At 48.8% G+C, this 21,955-nt stretch overlaps 3 protein-coding genes across 4 annotated transcripts; 2 read left to right on the plus strand and 1 right to left on the minus strand.

The window, feature by feature from the left end:
• Positions 1-82: 82 nt before the first annotated feature.
• Positions 83-5,707, plus strand: pdia8 (protein disulfide isomerase family A, member 8). The gene is made up of 13 exons (XM_067255239.1): positions 83-281; positions 618-696; positions 835-952; positions 1,065-1,172; positions 1,375-1,504; positions 1,754-1,867; positions 2,149-2,274; positions 2,446-2,628; positions 2,946-3,054; positions 3,316-3,444; positions 3,628-3,707; positions 3,825-3,882; positions 3,963-5,707. The coding sequence occupies exons 1-13, from the start codon at positions 121-123 to the stop codon at positions 4,050-4,052; spliced, it is 1,485 nt and encodes a 494-aa protein (XP_067111340.1). The 5' UTR covers positions 83-120; the 3' UTR covers positions 4,053-5,707.
• Positions 5,708-6,076: 369 nt separating this feature from the next.
• On the plus strand, positions 6,077-11,486 carry LOC136961800 (T-complex protein 1 subunit gamma). Its single transcript, XM_067255238.1, has 14 exons — positions 6,077-6,159; positions 6,918-6,979; positions 7,124-7,174; positions 7,264-7,326; positions 8,025-8,121; positions 8,362-8,479; positions 8,629-8,815; positions 9,034-9,183; positions 9,290-9,422; positions 9,505-9,586; positions 9,812-9,992; positions 10,150-10,395; positions 10,499-10,630; positions 10,792-11,486. The coding sequence occupies exons 1-14, from the start codon at positions 6,132-6,134 to the stop codon at positions 10,882-10,884; spliced, it is 1,623 nt and encodes a 540-aa protein (XP_067111339.1). The 5' UTR covers positions 6,077-6,131; the 3' UTR covers positions 10,885-11,486.
• A 1,531-nt stretch (positions 11,487-13,017) lies between these two features.
• On the minus strand, positions 13,018-20,311 carry anp32e (acidic (leucine-rich) nuclear phosphoprotein 32 family, member E). Of its 2 annotated transcripts, XM_067255436.1 has the most exons (7): positions 20,162-20,311; positions 17,825-17,974; positions 17,539-17,661; positions 17,033-17,195; positions 16,354-16,484; positions 15,909-15,951; positions 13,018-14,556 (listed from the first exon to the last, which is right to left on the minus strand). In XM_067255436.1, exons 1-7 carry the CDS (start codon positions 20,213-20,215, stop codon positions 14,471-14,473), a joined length of 750 nt encoding a protein of 249 aa, XP_067111537.1. In that variant the 5' UTR covers positions 20,216-20,311; the 3' UTR covers positions 13,018-14,470. The 2 variants fall into 2 exon arrangements, with proteins under 2 accessions (XP_067111537.1, XP_067111536.1); XM_067255435.1 differs by lacking the exon at positions 13,018-14,556 and having other exon boundaries at positions 15,745-15,951.
• Positions 20,312-21,955: the final 1,644 nt, after the last annotated feature.

Raw genomic sequence — 21,955 nt, forward strand, 5'->3', positions numbered from 1 at the left:
TCTTGGATCGTAATCAGGGAAAGGTGTTCTGTCATCCGCTGTGACAGTAATTATACCTTTTCGGGTGTACTTTCCTTACTACATATATTAAATTATTTGCAGCGATCCGTCTAAAAAAACATGGCATCTTCTTCATCTCTCATTTTTGCTCTCACGTTAACGCTGTGGATGTTCGCCGGATCGGTTCTCGCCAAGGGCGACGTGCTGGAGCTCGGAGACGGGGATTTCGATTATTTGGCATCGGAACACGAGACAATGCTAGTAAAATTCTACGCTCCGTGGTAAGCGATAATGCTATGAAAGAAACGGGTCAAATACGGCGTTTGTGCTACTTGTTTTGCTATTCTGCGTCTTACTTTCCGCTATTCCGGTGGAGCGGGCGTCCTGAAGCATGTCTGCTGACCAGAATATCCCTATCATAATCACTTGGATGCTAGCTTGACATCCACGACCGCGGATCTTGTCCTTAATAACAGGCTAATTAATGTACAATCATTCACTTCAGACGCTATCTTCATAAATAAATGCCACAAACATTGACATTCCCAGTCACCATATTTTCCTGCCCTGAAGTTGTCCTATTCTGGTTAGAAGATACATCCGTTTGGTGTTTGCAGGTGTGGACACTGTAAGAAACTCGCCCCGGACTTTGAGACGGCAGCAACCCGACTGAAAGGGACCGTTCCTCTGGCCAAGGTTGGGAGCCCGTCACTAAAACTTCTGAGCAGTGTTGTCTGCTCCTTAATTTGCAGTTTTATAAATGTTCCTGTCTCTCTATTTCTCTTCTTTACCTGTCTCCTCCCCCCCTCACCCACTGCTCTCCTTTACCCCCAGGTGGACTGTACCGCCAACCCAGACACATGTGGTCGTTTTGGGGTAACAGGATATCCCACACTCAAGATCTTCAGGAACGGAGAAGATTCCTCAAGCTACGATGGGCCACGAACAGCAGGTGCATATTTGTGTCTGTGTGCGCGCATCTGTGAGTGTGTGCATGTCTGCTTTGTGTGTGTGTGTGTGGTCACCACCGTTGTTGTAAACTATGACCCTGGCTGTGCCTCCAGATGGCATAGTGCACCACATGAAGAAGCAGGCCGGTCCCAACTCTCTGAGCCTGCACAGCCAGGCTGACCTTGAGGCCTTCATCAACCACTTTGATGCCAGCGTTGTTGGTGAGCTGGGGAGGAATTTGGGGTACGAAGGGTGTGAGTGTGTGTGTGTGCGTGTGAGAGAGAGAGAGAGAGAAAAGGGGAGGAAAGAGAGTTGAGTCTGGGAGTTTCACATTGCTTGTCTTTCGATGGCTCTGTGTGAAGGTCTAACACAGCAGATTACCTCCTCCTCCCCCCCCCCCAACCCTAACCCCCCATCATCCAGGATTCTTCCCAGGGTCGGAGGGCAGCCAGCTGGCTGAGTTCCTGAAGGCGGCCAGCATGATGAGGGAGCACTTCCGCTTCGCCCACACGTCCGACCTGAGCCTGGGAGCTCCGTACGGCGTGGCCGCCAAGTGAGACACGCCTGTGGACGTGTTCATACGACCCACACGTCTACTGACCAACACGCTTCCACAGTCACTGCTGTGTGGACGTGTTAAAACCCCACCAGACGACACACTAGTACTTTCTATACTCATACTTTTCATTAATGGATTATATCTACTGGATTATGGATTATATCTACTGTCTAACAGCCAGACCAACGCACTCACCTTCTCTTCCACCTGTCTGTCTGTGTGTGTGTGTGTGAGTGTATCCAGGGGCGTGCTTCTCTTCCGGCCCCCCAGGCTGAGCAGTAAGTTTGAGGACAGCGTGGTCCACTTTACCGACACCATCTCCCCAGCCTCTCTTCGACGCTTCATCAGAGACAACATGTAAGGCTTGGTTTTAGTGTCTAGGTTCTGGTTTTAGTTCTGGTTGTTCCAGCAGCTCAATAAACACTGGAGGGGGGCCGTCGTAGAGGCTCTTATAACAGAACCCATGGGGGGAAAAATTGGACAAAGTAATAGTTTCAGGTTGAAAATCTGTCTCTCTCTGTACTGTATGTATCTCTCCTGCCTTTATCTGTCACTCTGTCTGTCTCAATAGTAAATGTCTCTATACAGGATCTCTCTGTGTGTTGTCTAATAAATGTCCCTGTTCCCTCTTTGAACAGTTTTGGAATTTGCCCACACCTGACCAATGAGAACAGGGACAGGATGAAGGGGCGGGACTTGTTGACAGTGTACTACGACCTGGACTACCTACGCAACCCCAAGGGCTCCAACTATTGGAGGAACAGGTAGAGCCACTGGCCAATCCCGAAACCAACTTATCTGCGTTGATCTGTCAGTGGAACCTGAATGCTCCTTCTTCTCTTACTCCTCCTTTTTTTATCTTGTTCTTCTATTTCTTCCTGTTTTCCTCCTCTTTCCCCTTCTTCTCCTGCATCCCTCTCTTCCTCCTCCTCCAGGGCGATGAAGGTGGCCTCCCAGTTCCTCTCCCAGGGTCTGAGTTTCGCCGTGGCCAATCGGCGGGACTTTGTGGACGAGCTGGAGCAAGAGTTTGGACTGGGGGCGTCCGACGGGGGGGACCTGCCCTTCGTGACCATCCGGACCGCCCGCGGTCACAAGTACACCATGCGGGAGGAGTTCACGTGAGTCAGGGGGCTGGGTCAGGGGGCTGGGTCAGGGGGCTGGGTCAGGGGGCTGGGTCATGGGGCTGGGTCATGGGGCTGGGTCATGGGGCTGGGTCATGGGGCTGGGTCAGGGGGCTGGGTCAGAGGGCTGGGTCAGGGGGCTGGGTCATGGGGCTGGGTCATGGGGCTGGGTCAGAGGGCTGGGTCAGGGGGCTGGGTCATGGGGCTGGGTCAGGGGGCTGGGTCAGGGGGCTGGGTCAGAGGGTGTGGAGAACTCTGCCTGCTGGAGGAGCTGAGGGTTAAGTGGAGGCGTGCTCTGCCCCCCTGTGCTGCAGGAGGGACGGGAAGTCTCTGGAGAGGTTCCTGGATGAGTACTTTGCCGGACGACTGAAACGCTACATCAAGTCTGAACCCATCCCTGAGAAGAACAAGGGACCCGTGAAGGTCGGTCTGGCTGTCTGTGTCTTCCTGCCTGCCTGCCTGCCTGCCTGCCTGCCTGCCTGCCTGCCTGCCTGCCTGCCTGCCTGCCTGTCTGTCTGTCTGTCTGTCTGTCTGTCTGCCTGCCCTCCTTCCTTCCTCGGGGTCTGTCTGTCTGTATGCCTGTCTGTCTTCATGTCTGACTGCATGTCTGTCTACATTGTCTTCAACAACAACAGTTCCTATCTAATCGTGTGTGTGTGTGCGCGCGCGTGCGTGCGCGTGCAGGTAGTGGTAGCTGAGTCATTTGAGGAGATAGTGAACGCTGCAGAGAAGGACGTGCTGATAGAATTATATGCTCCCTGGTGTGGACACTGCAAAAGCCTGGAGCCCAAATACAAAGAGCTGGCGGAGCAAGTGAGAGACACACACACATTCAGACTTATACACACAAACACACACTCACTCTCACATACTGCATACTCACTCACAGACACACTCACTTTTTCTCACACACACTCTTTTTCCCTCACACACACACACACACACAAACAATCTCTCTCTTTTTCTCCAATGGGTTGTATGTGTTGTGCCTCGCAGCTCTACGATGACCCCAATATTGTCATTGCCAAGATGGACGCCACGGCCAATGACGTCCCTGAGGGCTTCGACATACAAGGGTGAGACACCGCATCCCCCTTTCTTCGTCTCTCCTTTCTTCTCTCCCTCTTTTACTGTGACCATCTTGGTTGCTAATTCCATCATCTCCCTCTCTTTCTCTCTGTCTCTCTCTCTAGTTTTCCCACCATCTACTTCTCCCCAGCCGGTCAGAAGAACCAGCCGAAACGATACGAGGTAAGACCCACCACATCAGTCTTTCAACGGGCCGTGCACCTGGCCAGTCATGTTCATTCATCCGTTGTCGTTGGTTCCAGGGAGCTCGCGAGGTGAAGGACTTCCTCAACTTCCTGAAGAAGGAAGCCTTGCACGCCCTCGTCGTGAGCGGAGTGAGGGAGGAGCTGTGAACAAGCAGGAACGGGAAGTGAGGACTGGCCGGGGTGCATGGTGGGAGATGTGGTTTGGGACCTCCCCCGGCGCTCACGTCGCAGGCTGTCTTACTGTAGAGTCGCGAAGGAACATCTGACAAGATCTCTTTACAAAACTGTTTTCAAACGATGACGCGTGGCTGACTCGACAGGAAAAGAGCCACCGGTTGTGTGGAGAAGATTCCCACGGAATTGAAACAGAAGGACTACCTGGAGTGAAAGAGGAGGAGGAGGTGGAGAGAGAAGACCTCTGTTGATTAAACAGACACTTAGAAGTTCCAGGACAGAGACCAGTGGGTAGGCTCTCTGGCATGACCTGAGGACCCTGGAGCCACCAGACTCAGCTGCCTTTAAGGGTTCATGGTGCGTGTAGATTAGCCTTGTGTTATCTTCGGGTCATTCTGACACATCAGTCGATGTGACCCACCAACTTTACCGCATACAAAAACAAAGTGAAGCATTTTCTTTTAACCGTTGGGCTGTCTCAGACCCCCAACATTGCGAAGGTTAAAAGAAAGTTATTTGTTAAGTTTTATTTGTTTTTGTATTGGGTAAAATTGGCTAAACACAACGATGGTTCGTTATGAACCTTTGGGTCATGTGACCCGAAGGCAGCACGAGGGTTAATGTTGTCTCTCCTCTCATTCTAAACCACATTATTCTGTATAGACTCTGTCCAAGCTTCCTATCCCGGTTCCTTTATTGGTTGTGGCTTAAAGGTCTAATTTATGACCTCCGAGCTACATCAATTTTAGAGAAACTCCGTCCCAGTTTACACACCATCCCTCCGACACTGGCAGCTAGCATGAGAACTGATTTCTTGTTTTGGAATCAAGGGGCACCTCCAGGGCTGAAAAATTAAGTGGCTTAAAGTGCAATACCGCCAATGGTCGCCAGGGGCTGGCTCCAAAAATCTCTGGCTCCCATTCAAAAATCGCCAACTTCTCTCACTAAGTAAAAAAAAAAAGTGTCCACAATCTATTATGGTGTCATTAGCTAGATTCCCTTCTTCTTATCAGTGTCCTGGTGGTCCATCTGAAAACGATTTGATGATGTAGATATTAGGCCTCAAAGATCGGTATATTTGGGGGGTGGATGGCTTGATTGACAGGTATACTAGCCAGGGGCATAGAGGACAAAGTCCGTTAGCGAGGTGGGCGTGCATCGTGTCCTCGCCTTCTACACCAGACTTTTGAAACCTCAGGGCCTACACCAGATTCTAAGAACCCCCAGAGCCAGAGTTCTAGAAATCCCAGGCCCTACATCAGTTCTAGAACCCCATTCCATACACCAGTTTTTGAACCCCAGGTCAAAAGTTCTAGAACCCTGAGCAGACCGTGAGGAACTGGGACATGCATATACTATAGTTGTGTGTTTGTTGTGTGGTACTAATTTATTATGCATATTTATTTATTCAGTATGAACGATAGAATGGAATGAAACAAACAAAACTCTTTTGTACATATCTACAAAAGCTCTGTGTTGTCTAATATTGTCTCTGCATTTTGAATAGTCTGTTTTGACAAAGCCTTATAATTTATCAGTGTGATTTTTTTGTTGTTGTCTTGCCAGCGAAGGAGCAACCATTACCAGTGTGTTGTTTGGTGCTGAAGCTGGGGTCTTTGTCATTTCTCTTGGCCCTTTTATCAATGAAACGAATTGATAAAAGTTTATTAAAATAAAGATAAATTTGTCTGAAGTCTTCTGATGTCATTCTATGACTGTCTGGCATGGGTCGTGTTGTATGTGCGAGAGAGAATTATGGTCCTGTGAAATGCATGCACTGGATTAATGTACAAACAAATACAGGTCATTCAAAATCAACGATGGAATTTATCGGCTACTGTTTAGGGAGTGCCTTTGTGTCACATCCCCATTAATCCGTTTAAGCGTTCTCCACTCATTCTATTGGTAGAAATTAGAGTCAGTCATTACTTTGTCGTAGACTATTGGTCAAGACGTCAGCAGCCACCCGCCTTCCTGTGCCTCCCTTCTTCCTCCCCTTCCTCTCGTGCTCACCAGAAAGTTCCAGGCCGTTGTTCCTCCCGAGCTGACAAAATGATGGGCCAACAGGTTCTAGTGTTAAGTAAGTTGTTCACATTAATAATAATAATACGCCTAATAGATACAGCATGTGTGAAATTTCAATGAAATCCATTTAGGTATTGTTGTCTTTGATATCTGGACACGCCTGCCGCACAGCGGATGCTAGCGAACGACAAAGCAGTCAGCATGTGCTGCAGCACTATGATGCGGCATGTCTAAACTGCCGGAAATCTAGCTATGCTAACTAGCTGTAGTCTAGCCACCATACTGCAATATCCCGGCGTTACTAGCTAGCACCGGTATTAAAATAAACTTCAACCAAGGCATTGAAGCTGCGTGAATCCAAGAAAGACATTGTAGCCTTAGCTACATTTAGCTAGCTAACTAGCAGACACTGAGACCTTCTTAGACCGATTAACTAGCCTAGGCTAGCTAGGTAGCTAGCTAGTTGACAGTCAGTAAACTAGTAGCTAGCTATTACAAAGTAGCAGACTAGCTTCTTCATTGGCTCGCCTATATGACTTATACATCCGTAGGCTACATCAGGTACGATGCTAGCAAGTTGTAATCCGTAGTTGACAGATTTGCACCTGGTCCAGCGTCCATTTGTGTTTTGACAGAGTAATTTAAGAGCATCAGTGTCGCTCATTGAATGAGTCATTTATTTAACTAGCGCTTTGTTTCCATCCCTTATGACCACTGTTTTGCGATCAATTGTTGACCCTCTCCTCGTTCTGTCTCTCGGTCATCCCCACCTCTCTCCCTGTCTAACTGTTCTCTCCTTTGTCTCCCTTGCAGACCAGAATATAAAGAGAGAGTCTGGCCGTAAGGTTCAGAAGGGAAACATCACTGCTGCCAAGGTGAGAGATCTGTCTGTGTGTGTGTGTGTGTGTTTGTGAGAGAGAGGGAGAGGGAGTGAGGGTGTGTGCGTGTGTATGTCAGTCAGCCTGGATGTCATTTAATTGATGCCATGCTAGAAATATTAACATGTGTGTGTGTTCCAGACGATAGCTGATGTGATCAGGACATGTCTGGGTCCCAGGGCCATGATGAAGGTGAGGTGCAGGTCTCACTGCTCATGTATCAACTCACCTGTACCATGACGGGCCAAGGAGTAATGTGTGTGTGTGTGTGTGTGTTGTAGATGCTGTTGGACCCCATGGGTGGCATTGTCATGACCAACGATGGAAACGCCATTCTGAGAGAGGTGAGTGTTGTGTACTGATGTTGTTCCACAGTAGCTGACCCTGTGTATGTTTGGAGCTTGTGGGCCACCACATGATGCATTAGAAGTGTTCTATATTCTCTGCAGTCTTGTTATTGGTAAAACACCACAGTCAGTCCAATCCAGCATGTTCCCTTTCTGTTCTATTACAGAACCTAGTACTTGTATATAACTCAAGGAACAAGTTTATTACAGAACCTAGTACTTGTATATAATTCTATGGTTAGTATTATTACAGAACCTAAGACTTGTATATAAGTCGAGTGGTTAGTATTATGAGGGAACAGGAGGGTGGGGGGGTCACAGTCAGGATAGAGCTGTCTCCCATCCCTGCAGGTCTGAGGGGACGGACAGGTGTGAACATGGTTACTACGGGGACCTCGCCAGCCAATCAGAAGGCAGCGTGGTTGTTTCTGTTGTTGTTTGTTTAGCTCACACCTGTCAGACTCCCAGAGGCCTTCCTCCCAGAGGTGAAACCTGTGACCGGTTCTAGTGATGGATGTCCCTGTGGCTAGTCTCCCTTTGTGCCTCTGCCCCCTCCCTACCTCCCCACCCAGCTCTCCCTCCCTCTCTCTTAGAAGGGGCACTCCTGATCCTTGATTCTCTGCTGTATTTGTATGTGGCTTTGGTCAGGAGTGTGCAGACTGGGCGCAGTGTAACAAGGCTGTGTCTCCCTACAGATCCAGGTGCAGCACCCTGCAGCCAAGTCCATGATCGAGATCAGCCGCACCCAGGACGAGGAGGTCGGGGACGGGACCACCTCAGTCATCATCCTGGGTACGGGCCCGCGCCCCGATTCCTACATCCTAGGACTTGAATCCCACATCCTAGTGCCTAGCCCTGAAACCTACATCGCAGGACCTAGTCCTGATTCCGGCATCGTAGGACACCATGTATAGTATATAACATTGTCCCTGCTGGTTTAGTTTAAGACTGTGACGCACCTAGGTACTCAGCTACAGGTAAGCACACACAGGACCAGATGAGGTAAAGCCTGTGTCCTGAACTCCTCCCCAGCTGGAGAGATGCTGTCCGTAGCCGAGCAGTTCCTGGAGCAGCAGATGCACCCAACAGTCGTCATCAGTGCCTACAGACAGGCCCTTGAGGACATGCTGAACACCCTGAAGGACATCAGGTACACACACACAAACACACACACACAGTGATCCGCATCCCCCAGACACGCACACTCTGAGACTTCACTACGTAGACACACAGCGACGCCCTCTAAACACACACACGCTGTACCACCCAGACACCCAGTGACCCTCCCCTCCTCCCCAGCACCCCCGTGGACCCGGAGGACCGCTCCATGATGCTGAAGATCATCCACTCAGCCATCAACACCAAGGCCCTGAGCCGCTGGTCTGACATGGCCTGCGGCATCGCCCTGGACGCCGTGAGGACCGTGGAGATGGAGGAGAGCGGCCGCAAGGAGATCGACATCAAGAAGTATGCCAAGGTTGAGAAGGTAAGGACGAGGGTGTGTGTGTGTGCGGAAGGAGAGAGGCGTCCATTCACGTGATCACACTCGGTGAGAGATGGTGAGAAAGTGTACGTGCGTGTTTGAACTGGGGTGTGCGTGTGTGTGTGTAGACGTTGGAAGTACGTGAGAAAGTTTCTTTTCTTGCATGTGCAACATGAATAGTTCCTCATGTGAGTAACACGTGTGTGTGTGTGTGTGATCAGGTACCCGGTGGCTTCATGGAGGACTCGTGCGTGCTGACGGGGGTGATGGTGAACAAGGACGTGACACACGCTCGTATGAGACGCATGATCAAGAACCCTCGCATCATCCTGCTGGACTGCTCTCTGGAGTACAAGAAGGGAGAGAGCCAGGTACACTTGGACACTACCACTGCTTGTGTCAGATGAACATAGAGATCAGTCACAAGCAGGACTTCTCCAGGATGACACCAACACTGTGTGTGTGTGTGTGTGTTAGACGGACATAGAGATCACTCGTGAGGAAGACTTCTCCAGGATCCTGCAGATGGAGGAAGAGTATATCCAGCAGATCTGTGAAGACATCATCAGCCTCAAACCTGACCTGATCTTCACCGAGAAGGGAGTTTCCGGTAATACGCACATGCACACATTCTACACACACGTTTGTTCTCACTCGTTTTTCAATATTCTCATTAATATCTCTTCCTCCAGACCTGGCGCAGCACTACCTGATGAAGGCTAACATCACAGCCATCCGCCGAGTTAGGAAGACTGACAACAACAGGATCGCCAGGTCAGCCCCCCCCCACACACACACACACACACACACACACACCTTCACACACACTCATGCATCCATGCACTCTTAATGTGGAGCTCATACACAGTAATCCTCATCTCCTGTGCTTGTACAGTGTGTAAATATAGCTATATAGCTAGCTAACTTGCTCCTGCTCCCAGACCACATACAGCTATAGCTTTATAACTGAGTGTGTGTGTGTGTGTGTGTGTGGTCCAGGGCGTGCGGAGCGCGCATCGCCAGCAGGACCGACGAGCTGCGTGAGGAAGACGTGGGCACGGGGGCGGGGCTGTTCGAGGTGAAGAAGATCGGAGACGAGTACTTCACCTTTGTCACCGAGTGCAAGGACCCCAAGGCCTGCACCATCCTGCTGAGAGGGGCCAGCAAGGAGATCCTGGCTGTACGTACAGCGTGTGTGTAGGGGGAGGAGAGAGACGCCCCAAGGCCTGCACTATTCTCCAGGCATATCAATCAGCATATTTGTGATAGATTTTAGTGTTTGTGACTTTCTCACTCTTTTTCTTTCTCTACCGCTCTTCCCTCCCCCCTCCCAACAGGAAGTGGAGCGTAACCTGCAGGACGCCATGCAGGTGTGTCGTAACGTGCTGCTGGAACCCAGCCTGCTGCCAGGGGGCGGCGCGACGGAGATGGCCGTGTCCAAGCGCCTGATGGAGCGCTCGCGCTCCCTGACCGGGGTGGAGCAGTGGCCGTACCGCGCCGTGGCCCAGGCCCTGGAGGTGGTGCCCAGAACCCTCATCCAGAACTGTGGAGCCTCCACCATCAGGGTGCTCACCTCGCTCCGGGTAAGAGAGACTGTGTGTGTGTGTGTGATTAGGGTGTTGGCTAGAGGTGTCAGTGTGTGTGTGTGATGCTTCATGCTGACCTCCATGCCCCCCTCCCCTCCAGGCCAAACACACCCAGGAGGGCAGCACATCCTGGGGGGTGAACGGGGAGACCGGAGCCCTGGCCGACATGACTGCCATGGGGATCTGGGAGCCCCTGGCCGTCAAGGCTCAGACATACAAGACTGCAGTGGAGGTAAGGAGGAACTGGACTAACACGCTCTCTCTCTATCTCACACAATCATTCATTCAATAATTGCCATACCTTGGAGTTCTATATTTTTCTGTTATCCAATATATTTTCATTATCTCTTTTTCTAATCTCTTTCTTTGCTCCCGTCTTTTTCCTTTCCTCAGACGGCCATCTTGTTGTTGCGTATTGACGACATTGTGTCTGGCCACAAGAAGAAGGGAGATGAGCAGACAGGAGGAGGACCGGGCGCGGAGTAATGGGGGGGAGGGGGGGGGGGGTGGAGAGGAGAGGGAAGAGGAACAGAAGAAGCAGCAGTCACCTGATCTGTTTTGGTTGTCACGGCAGCCGCTTTGGTTGTCTCGGTATCAGTGTTGGTTGTCACGTTAGTAGTATTGGTCATCATGGCAGTCTGACAGATACGTTTCTGAGTTTAGTGAAGTTAATGTGTGAGAGTGTGTTTGTGCGCGCGCGTGTGTGTTTTTACAGTATTTATGTTAGTGGGTGATATTAATGTTTCTGACTGCGATCCCAGACCAGGATCCATCTACGCTAGTAGTGTGCCCTCACTGTCTCCCTCACTGGGAGTTTGACTGAACCAACACCCTTTCACAAAACACCAACACGATACTCATTCACTGCTGATAACGTCCAGTGGTTGAAGACTTTGCTAGACTTTGCCAGTGTATAACAGTACTGTAACTGAATGCTCTTTCTTTCTGTAAACTTGACTCAAGTATTGAGGTCTTCATAACGGTGGCTGCATGTTTTACTGTGTTGCTCTAGAACTTGTCCTCCGCCATCCTCCCCGACCTGTCGTTTAGGACTGCTAAAACCTCAATAAAGTTAAGTGTGAAACTAACGTGTGCGTTGTATAAGCCCCAATGCCGGGTAGGCTACTTAATATCCACAGAATGACTATTTGATGTTAATCGTAGCTCTAGCTAGCATGAATCGTGTTGAGCTACAGTAGCTACAATCAAGCGGAGGTAACTTTTGAGTTAAGCATTGCGATACAAAAATAAGAAGTAAAATATTAAGTGTTGAATACGAAATGATTCCACATATAGACAAGTACTGTTCTGCTCTCCAGACATAAATACGTAAAGTGCACCCTGCTGGTGCTATTGTACCGCTAGTTATGCTGTAGCTGTATCCATGTTATAACCGCCTTGCACCACTCTGAAGACGGGGGAGACAGCACCGGCTTCTGCTCAGTTTTAACGATTTGGATTCTTTGCGGAAACTGGAGGAAGAGGTGAACGGTAATGTGACTAAATGTAATGTCTCATAGCTCTACCAGTTTGCTGAGATTCGTCAAGTCGTTTTGTCTTTTGGCGTCACTGCCTTGTGTCCCCTCCCCTCCGTCTGCCGCTGGGTGATCAAGGCGAGATCTTCTTCATACATTTTTTAAGAGATTTTCTTAAGTGGTCCAGCCCCCTCTGTTGTTCATAACTTGTCTGATACAGCCTCATGATTTATTCAAGAGTACAGTTTCGTAAGTACACCCCCCCCCCTATGGTTTAACCCAATAGCTTCTCCCCTCCAATTCATCTTAGTGTGTATATTTGTGTGTATCGTGTATATACAAATGTGAGAGTCTGAGTGATGATAGCCACACAAGTGTGTGGTTGTGTATGTTTGCACTATGGAGTGTTAGCATAATGACAGTGTCTGTGTGAGAAGTGTATTCTCGATAGTGTGTGTGCTCATCTCATGCATAATGAATGCCATCATTTTCCCAGCAGATGGCAGGCAAGTGTGTGTGACACGGTGCCCAGTGGGGAGGCCAGACTGACAGCGTGAGGTAACACACCGCGCAGAACGGCCTTCTGGGTCCCGTTACACACCCTGAGCCCACGCCGTCTCCCAGGACAGCCTATCTACTGATACATTCTACCTGGCCCTGTCAGTGGGCTCTACCACCCCCCCTGGACACACATACCACTAACCCCATCTACACACACACACACACCCCTTACTATAGCAGCTCATAGCTTCTTCAGGTATACAGAGAAGCAGAGTGTGTATTAAACAATGACAATCGGGGGGTCAACTTCTTCTCCAGGGCGTGTATCGACCCCCCCCAACCTGTTGTTTTTACCTCTTTTGGGGGGGTCCAAGTCTTAATTAGGGGGGTCAAACCCCCCCGCCCCCCCCCCCCCCGTAATTCGCACCCTGCAGAGAAGCTATGAGAATGTTCTTGGTCTGACCGAAAGTTACTGTGTGTACTTGTTTTTCCAATATTTTTGTGAGTAATATAAGTGTTCCTGTGTTTCTGACTACTCATTTATTTATTTTCACCTACTGGGCCCCACCCAGCTTGCGACATAAAGACAGCTAAAACAATGTTTTTTCTCTTACCCCCTAGTAATCCAAACCACACACCGAAAGCCAAACAATCAATTAATTTATTTCAAAGCATTCGTCTTTTCCTTTCATAATTATTTTTAATTTTTGTATTGAAAACCCCTCCGTGTAGACAGCACACAGAACGCCAAACACACAGACTCGTCACAACAGCCAAGGATGGAAAAAAAACATTATCAAGTGTGAGTTAGGGGTCAAAGTAGAAGTTTAACCTCTGACCTCTGCTTCGTAGTAAAACAATCGACTGCAATATTTTTCATAAAAAAACAACACATAAAACACCAAACTGTTTTCTGTTTTTAACTGAATCTATATACATATTGCCTTACAAATAATAGATTGAAAGTTTCTTGCTCTGTGTAAGTAACAACAGCAGACCTAAAGTTTTATTAAACTAACCTGCATTAACAGCAAGACAGAAAGGTAGAAAGGTTCTTCAGATGAGATTTTCTCTTCTTCACTCCTGACAGTTTGTCTCTAACCAGACATCAAAACAACCCAGCAGTACCCTGGGGTCACCTCGCTACCGTGACAACAGTATCCTTGGTTACAGTCTTGGAATGCCAAGCCGGTAACAGATATGGTGTGTTAAACCTTTCAGAAAAATAGTACAAAAGTCTATTTGTTTCTGTCTGTTCTGGAAGGACAGGTGAGGTGGTAGGACAAGCTGCTAAGATGTGGGAGCATGCTAGCTTCCTGGACAGCGACTCACATGGAACCTCTCTGGGAAAACGTTCCGGAGATTCTAGAGGTCTAAATGTTCCAAACTCCCCAGGATAGACAGATACTGTTATTGAAACAACTAGAGACTAATTTTACCTGAACGAACCCCCCCTCTTTACCTCCCACCCCCTTCCCTCCCTCTATCTATCCATCCCAGTTTAATTCCTACTGCTAATCACATACAGGGTGGACCTTGGACTCAGCTAGGCTACTGTATTGCCTTGTGGGCATGATTATCTTGTTAACAACTGATTGGGGGTGGGGGGGGGGGGGCTGAGGGTGGTGGAGGTGTGTATAGGTTGCCTTCCACCATGCAGAAAATGCTCGTGACTTTCACAGAATCTTTTTTTTTCATACACGTGGAACCAGGTGAACACTTTTTCGAGCAGAGGATCGGAGCTGAGAGTGGGCAGAGGAACGCCAGGCCCCGCCCCCTCTGCCCACTCTCCTCTTCCAACTGGACCCCGGTGCAACGGGGAGATATTCGGGGGGTATTCATTTTCCTTTGAAATATTACAAATGAATCATTGAAATCAGGAGTTGTTTATCATATATATCTCATCATATATATATATATAAAAGGACCCATGTAGCCTCTACAGTGAAATATCTAAGGTGTACAAAGAGAAACAATCTGAAGATTTCCATGTCCTCCAGGTTCTTCTAAGAGGGGCGGGGGGGGGGGGGGGAGTTGCTGGGGTCCGGACCAGGGGGGGCTCTGAGGGGGTGGTGGGGAGGGCGGAGGGGGGCGGCCTAGTCATCGTCGTCGTCATCATCATCCTCTCCCTCGTCCTCAGCCTCCCTCTTCCTCTTCTCCCCCTGAGCGCGAGCACGCTCCTCTGGAAGAGAAACCAGCCAATCACAGCGTCAGATCACATGCTCCTCTGTGACAGCAAATCAGCCAATCATAGCATCAGATCACATGCTCCTCTGTGACAGCAAAACAGCCAATCACAGCGTCAGATTGCATGCTCCTCTGTGACAGCAAACCAGCCAATCACAGCGTCAGATGACTTGCTCCTCTGTGACAGCAAACCAGCCAATCACAGCGTCAGATTACCGGTTACTGTGTTGGAGATGACTGCCGTGGCAACAACGTGTTCTGGCGTAGTGAGGTGAGAACACGCTGTCATGGCACCCTCAGAGAGAGGACGCTTGTCTGACAGGTGACAGTCAGCCTCCCTCAACCAATCACACTGTATTATACATCTCTGGTCTCACCCCCCAACCGATCCAGTAGCTCCTTGAAGAAACTAGTCCAACATTAACAGAGGCAGATGCAGTTCTGCGACAGCCATTTTGGTTTAATCATGCTGATGTGATCCTCTGGCTTGAAATCTCAAGCACTGAATCTTGTTAAGACCTCAGATATGCAGTGTGTGGGTATGAGTGCGTGCGTGCACTTGTGTGTGTGTGTTCCTGTGTGTGTGTGCAGAGACATATAGAGGAGTTCATCTACACTCTGCACACATGGGGAGAGCTGCTGCCTACTGATAACCCTGAGCTCCTACACACACACACACACACACTCCTTCACGCGCGCACACACACACACACACACACTCCTTCACGCGCACAAAGGTACACACAATTACCTATGCGCACACACACACACACATCTCCAAGACCATGTGCAGTGAGTGTAGATGAACTTCCCTATATGGTACGTGTGTGTGTGCGCGTGTGTTTTCAGGTCCCACTCCGTGCCGACACACGGGCACACACACTGTGTGCCTCCAAACAGAGCGGCTGCATGAAGCTGAAAACAACCCTGCAGTAGCTGGATGAAGACATGAAACAAACCAGGCCAATTTAACCTGAAGATGCATTATCTGATGCTATCTGGCAGACCATAACTACAAATGTGTATGAGGTTGTGTGTACGAGTGCATGTGCCTATATATATATATGTGTGTGTGTATGTGTGTGTCCAGAGAGTGTAGGTCAAAGCCAGAGTCTGGTCTCACATGGGGAGATGAGACACATGGATCAGTGTCAGATCAATAGCAGTCACTCAGACCTACACCTTACCATGGATCAATACACACACACACATACACACACAGCTGGTCCGCATGCCTCGGGTGGGATATGGCAGGAACACCGCCAAAGTTGCTAGCTTGATTCACGCCATGACTCTGCGCAACCGTTACAACTAACAAACAAACTATGCCTAAATATTCCTCCTCACCTTCCTCCTCCTCTTCCACATAGTCATCATCATCCTCTTCATCCTGCAGGAAACAAAATGCAAACCATCACACCTTCACTCTGGCTGAGAAAACAAACCATCACACATTCACTCTGGCTGACAATGAATGACGCATATCTTAAAGACACAGATGTCATTGGACTGGAATGAACCACTAAACAGTTTCAATATCTATTCAGAATCATCTCATCAGAATGGGTTTTATTCGCCATGAAAGTTTGCACAGACAAGGAATTTGCTTTGGCAGGAAGGTGCAAACATTAAACATATAGGAATCTAAAATTTAAATATGAGGACTAACTATACTAAGGGTACATTCATGTTTTACGGTCCAAAACGTATGGTACGCTTGATTTGAGTTGATTTGAGTCGGCTCTTAAAGACAGTAAAATGTTCCTTTATGCGCCGGTTGTGTTGGTCTCACCTGGATGCCCTCCTTCATCAGGTAAGAGAGGCCCACCTCGCCACCTTCCGAGCCCTCCTCTTCCTCCTCCTCGTCTTCGTCATCGTAGTCCCCAGTGGGGCCGGCGCCATCCTCACCATCCTCATCATCATCTGAGGAAGAACGGGAACTTAGACAAGAGTATAGACATTGAGAGCAGGTTGTCAGGGAACCCTCCTGTTATGAGAACCTGTGTCTATCCACTCTGAGAACTTGACTTTTTCAGTATGATAGATATATAGGATCGACAATGTTCTCTGTTATAGAGAAACCCAATACAATAAAAAAGCTCTACCATTGTGACAGATACTTCAGGAAACTTGAAGTGGAGAGACATCTTCGGTTTGGTTTTCTTTCTGAGCAGTGTTGCAATGCTGCCTTTCCTGTCTTCTGGTACCTGAGATGTGGTTACTGTACACTGTGTCTGGTACCTGAGATGTGGTTACTGTACACTGTGTCTGGTAAATACAGACTGCTCCTTCATTTTGAACACCAAAATACCGTTCACTTCTGATCCTTGATCTTCTGCGCTACCCTATGTACATTATTTCGCATATCGCTTTGGATAAAAGTGTGTGCTAGACCAACACAATGCCAAATGTAGCCCCTTCTAGGCTAGCGAAGCTCTGGTCCGTTAGTGACGCGGCGTTTCCTGTCTCACCGTCGTCGTCTGCGTCCGAGTCGGGGGCCTCGTTGTCCTCCTGGTCGAAGCCGTCCAGGTAGGTGACCTGGGGCAGCAGCTCGAAGATGCTCTCGCGGTACTCCTCCAGCGTGGTGATCTCACAGTTGAACAGGTCCAGGGAACGTAGGTTCTTCAGGTTTTGCTGAGGTGGAGAGGTCAAGGGTCAGCTCACGTCACTATTCATCCTTCTTGTCACCCCACAACCAATATGTTCAGGTACGGCCAGTCAGAACTGCTAGTATGGAGTATTTATTACTCTCTCACGCTCTCTCTTTCCATCTATATTGGGACCTTACTTGCCTTTGAGTACACATTGTTATTTACACATGATGTGAATGCGGTGATGGTGGAGAATGAATCTGGGACCTTGCGATCTGTCGTCAAATACACTACCACTGAGCTGAGTGTTACACCCATCCCTACAGTGCCCCAGAGGATGGTTCCTGTGTGTGTGTGTGTGTGTGTGTGTGTGTGTGTAGGCTCACCAAGGCCTCCACGTTGCTGAGCTCTTTGATCTTGTTGCCGCTGAGGTTCAGGTACGTCAGGTTAGCGCATTTCTCCGCCAGCGTCTCCAGGGCGCCAGAGATGTTGTTGTCGCTCAGTTCCAGCTAGGAGCAGGAAATTGATTCAATCAACCAATCAATTGATACATTAGTCAGCATCTAGATAGCAAAGTCTGTATTTGTGCTGCAGTAAAATTTGAATTGACTTTGTGTAGTTGAGGGCAGGGATGCCTCCTACTAACTGAGGGCAGTGAAGCCAGGTACTGACCTTGCGTAGTTTGGGCAGTGAGGGCAGCTTGGCCAGGGAGGTGAGGCCCACGTTGACCATGCTGAGGAACTCCAGCTCCTTGAAGTCGTCTGACAGGCCCTCCACCTCTCCATCACTGGAGCGGCAGTTATCCACCACCAGCTCTGCTACCTGGGACACACACACACATATGATACATACACAGAGAAGCACAGGCACACACATACATTAGATCAGTGGTGGACTCAGGGGGGGGGGGGGGGGGGGGGGGGGGGGTAAAAGAGCCCCCTTGGATGCCCCTATAGTAGATTAAACATGATAAACGGTCCAGTACGATGGCACGGTGTGCAAGAAAACGTGATAAAGTCCCTTCTAGGGTCCAACGTCTTATATTGTTATACTTATACTTTACCCCGTACTTATACTTTTTTTTTATTGCACGCCTCCCCAAATGCGTTTAACATGCCTGTTAGTGGTGCGCTCAGCCAACTTATCTACGGGGCTTTATAAAGACCGGAAGTATCATCGGACAAACTAGTTTGTATGCTGGGTGAATTACGCTGCTCCGGTGCTAGTAGTTCTGCCACACCTGCCACAACTGAAGAAGCCCCGGGCGCGAGAAACTTCCGTCTCTCTCCATGCACCTTTCACAGAGCTGTTCTTTTCAATGTTTTTTTAGGCTAGGCTACTACATCCCATTATAGTTAGGCCTACTGTAACACGATCCCGATATGGGGCATCGTGTGCTGAACAATACTGTACTAGGCTAAAGGCATATCCGCCTAACATTCACCGAAGCTGGCGAAAGTTTAAACAACGACGGATTTATGTAACTACGAAAATCGTATTTTAATAGTTGGAGAGCGCCTTGCCGCGGGCAAACTGGGAATGAATGAGTCGCCGTGCTTGTCAGGGCTGTGCCGAGTGAATGCCTAGTCTGATGGAGTAGATGTGGGGTTTACTGTAATCTAGTCTAGGCGCGCGCGCAGGGGGTGGTGGTGGGGGGGTCTGAGCCCCCCGCCAGCCATCTGCTTCATACCCTCTACTCCAGAACCCGGGGAAGACTCTAAACTCCAAACTGTTATGTATATTGAGTGTATAGGGAAGTGATTTTGTGTGTGTGTGGCATTTGATGGACACGAAACACTGTCGATTACATAACCACTAGGTTACATTACAAAGGCTATGGTGGAGTCGAACAACAACTTGCTCTCCAAAGGGCGGATGGGCTATTTAAACTGGCTGCTGAGGTGCCCGCTATTCGCAGATGAAGCACACCGTGTTAACAGTTCATTAATACGACGTGTAGCCTAACTCTCATTTACATATTTGGCCATTTGCTGTGTCTAAATCCGTCACCACTTCGCTCATATAGATGTAACAAAATGACTTCCACTCCCCGCCCGTCAGGAACGGAGGTCGACAACAGACTAGGCTACTGAAGCAAGTACAGAATCAGCAGCACTGACGCCACCGACGCCAGTGCCTGCGCGTCTCGCCCCGAGAGCGGTCGGTTTGTGTTTTTGGCAAAGATCAACTTCATGCGCATATAGCCTTCCTACATTTCGACAGAATCTGCTCACCAAAGCTAAAGACGGTATCGTTTATAAAACATTGATTTTGCGGAGAGCTTTGGCTTGTGTAGAGAAAAAGAGGTCGGAGTTAAACCCGATGTAAAATGTCCGCTCGGGAAAACGAACGTTGTGCCATTTGGTCATCCCGGTAAGCTCGTTCGAATCGCCCCATTACGCACGACACGCCTGTGTTATGATTTCGGTAAAAATTGGCAGTTGCATCAAAATGATAATTAGAGCAAACAACTTTCAAAACAACGGATCCACGCCTCCGTGGGTAATAGCCTAAAAGTTACACATTCAGGGTCTGCACCGTCAATACTGAACAGCAAAACGTGCTTCAAGTTAACAACGCGGTTCTCTGAGTTTCTTTCGACGTTATTGACTTTGGGTGATTAAACAAGGCTCCGAAATCAATAAAGGACTTAAATCAAATTGTGTCCCTGTTGCCGCTTTCGTTGTCCATGGAGATCCTCGGCGCACGACAAGGAGGGTGATATCGATAAGATGCTTGTGCTCCCATAAAATGACCCAAACGCTTACGTCTTTTTTAGGCGTGTTTGTAATTGTTTAAATACTATACGATAACATTCCATAATTGTTGCGACCAGGCGCATTCGGAATCAATCAAAAAACTAACTTGGACACGTAATAGGACTCGCATCCTTTCTGGTGTCCACGCGCAGCTCTTCCTGGACCACAGCGCGAGCCTATCTACAGCTCCCCGGCTTCCATCACTGCTCGGTTATTAAAATATAAATGATATTGTCGTTTAAAGTCTCACCTGTGCTGGTGTCCTGTTCCTCAGCTCTAAACTGATCCTCTTTTTCATCTCCATAATTTAATAGATTAAAAAAACACTAGGCGAACGTTAAAAAAATATCAATCAAATGTTAAGAAACTCCGGAGTCTGGACCCGCAGCTCGGCTTTCTTGGATAACCACAGTTTCCAACTGATCCTCCATGATACTTCGCACCCAGCCCCCTCTGTCCCAGCCCGCCTCCCGCGGCTCCCGATTGGCCAGTGCCCCCATCTCTGATCTCGATGGGACTACGCGGTTGTCAATCAAACTGATCATCCTTATCAACATAATCCGTCTCTCACGACGGTCGCCATTGGCCTTTATTGTGCGCGCAGTAGAATTAGATGGGTCGGTGCAAACGTCAGTATCCGTCTTTAAACGACACCTCCTCCTCCGCTTTGTTCCGATTGGCGCCTTTATTCCAGAAGCTACGGTCGCGTTCGCCCCCCTCTACCCTCTAATTCCTCCACATTTTAAATGGACGGTCAGGAACTTGAGGTTTAAGGTCAAGAACGCCACAAAAGGCCATTTACATAGAACATGTAGCATTTTTTTTTTTACATTGAATCTTAACTAGTTGAGCAAATGCCCACTGCATGACCTTCCCCGTGCTCCTGTTGTCTGCCATCTGATTTATGGGGCAAAAGGAAAAGCTACAATCGGGGGTTGAGACAGCTTCACAAAATGGCTGACCATCAGCCACCAGGCACTGGGAGCTAACTGAGGCTTAGAGTGGAGAGGAGAGCAGAAGAGGCGGCAATGGAAGAGAAGAGAGGGAGAAAGGGAGTAAGAGGCAGAAAGGGGAGAGAGAGAGAGGGAGAGAGAAAAGCAGCGAGGTGGGGTAGAGAGAGGGGAGGAGAGAGACAGAGAAGGGAGAGAGGGGGAGGTTGTGGGAGAGGGAGGCAGAGAGACCATCTGTGCAGAGTAATGTGTCGTCAAGCTCTCCGCTCAGCTGCTCCACTCTCACAGAGCAAAGTCCTCTAGCCTCAGTGCACTGTAATTCAGTTAGTCCCTCACTCTGTCAGTCAGTCCTCTATCCCTTACTCACTCACTCACTCACACAAAATCTTACATCATATCCTACATGTGCGTTAGAGCAGTACTCCGAGACAGAAGGGAACGTGTTATATTTGGCCACACAGTTACAATGCCTATAATTACCATAAGACAACCCCCCCCCCCCCCCCCCAGGAGCATACAGTTACTTTAGGAACTTCTAATCCTCTGCTTTTCACGCCATCCATGTCAGAAGACTCATTGATCTACAGATTATGGATTCAATCTATGTCTGTGTTGTTCACGTCGCCCAGCATAGCCTCTGTGACCGAGCGCTGTGTCAAACTAGCAGTGAGCTCATATGTAAAACCTGGATCACAGGTTGAAAACAGAGCAGGCTCAGTACCCCAAGGTGACCAGCAGGGGGACGACCTCAGCGCACAGGAGATCTTCTCTCCAGCCTCTCTAAGCAGATTTGGTCATTAAGCAGCCAGAATGGAGACTGCTATACCTCCATAACAATGAGCTGATCTCCTTCTCTATCTCTCTCTCTCTCTCTCTCTCTCTGCTACAATAGAGACCATCGCAGACATTGGTCTCTCTTTTCAGAAAACAGATCTTTCCCTGGAGAATATTATGTCAGATTCCTGTGAGGTCGCTCTCCATTGGTGGACTTTTGTATTTTACACATAATTTTTGTAAAGAATTTGACTACAGAATACCCAATTAAAGTCTTAGAAGTCCAAAAATAAGAAATTGAGTGAAATCTGTATGCATAC

This window comes from Osmerus mordax, chromosome 18 (assembly GCF_038355195.1).
Source record: "Osmerus mordax isolate fOsmMor3 chromosome 18, fOsmMor3.pri, whole genome shotgun sequence".
Taxonomy (NCBI): Eukaryota; Metazoa; Chordata; class Actinopteri; order Osmeriformes; family Osmeridae; genus Osmerus; species Osmerus mordax.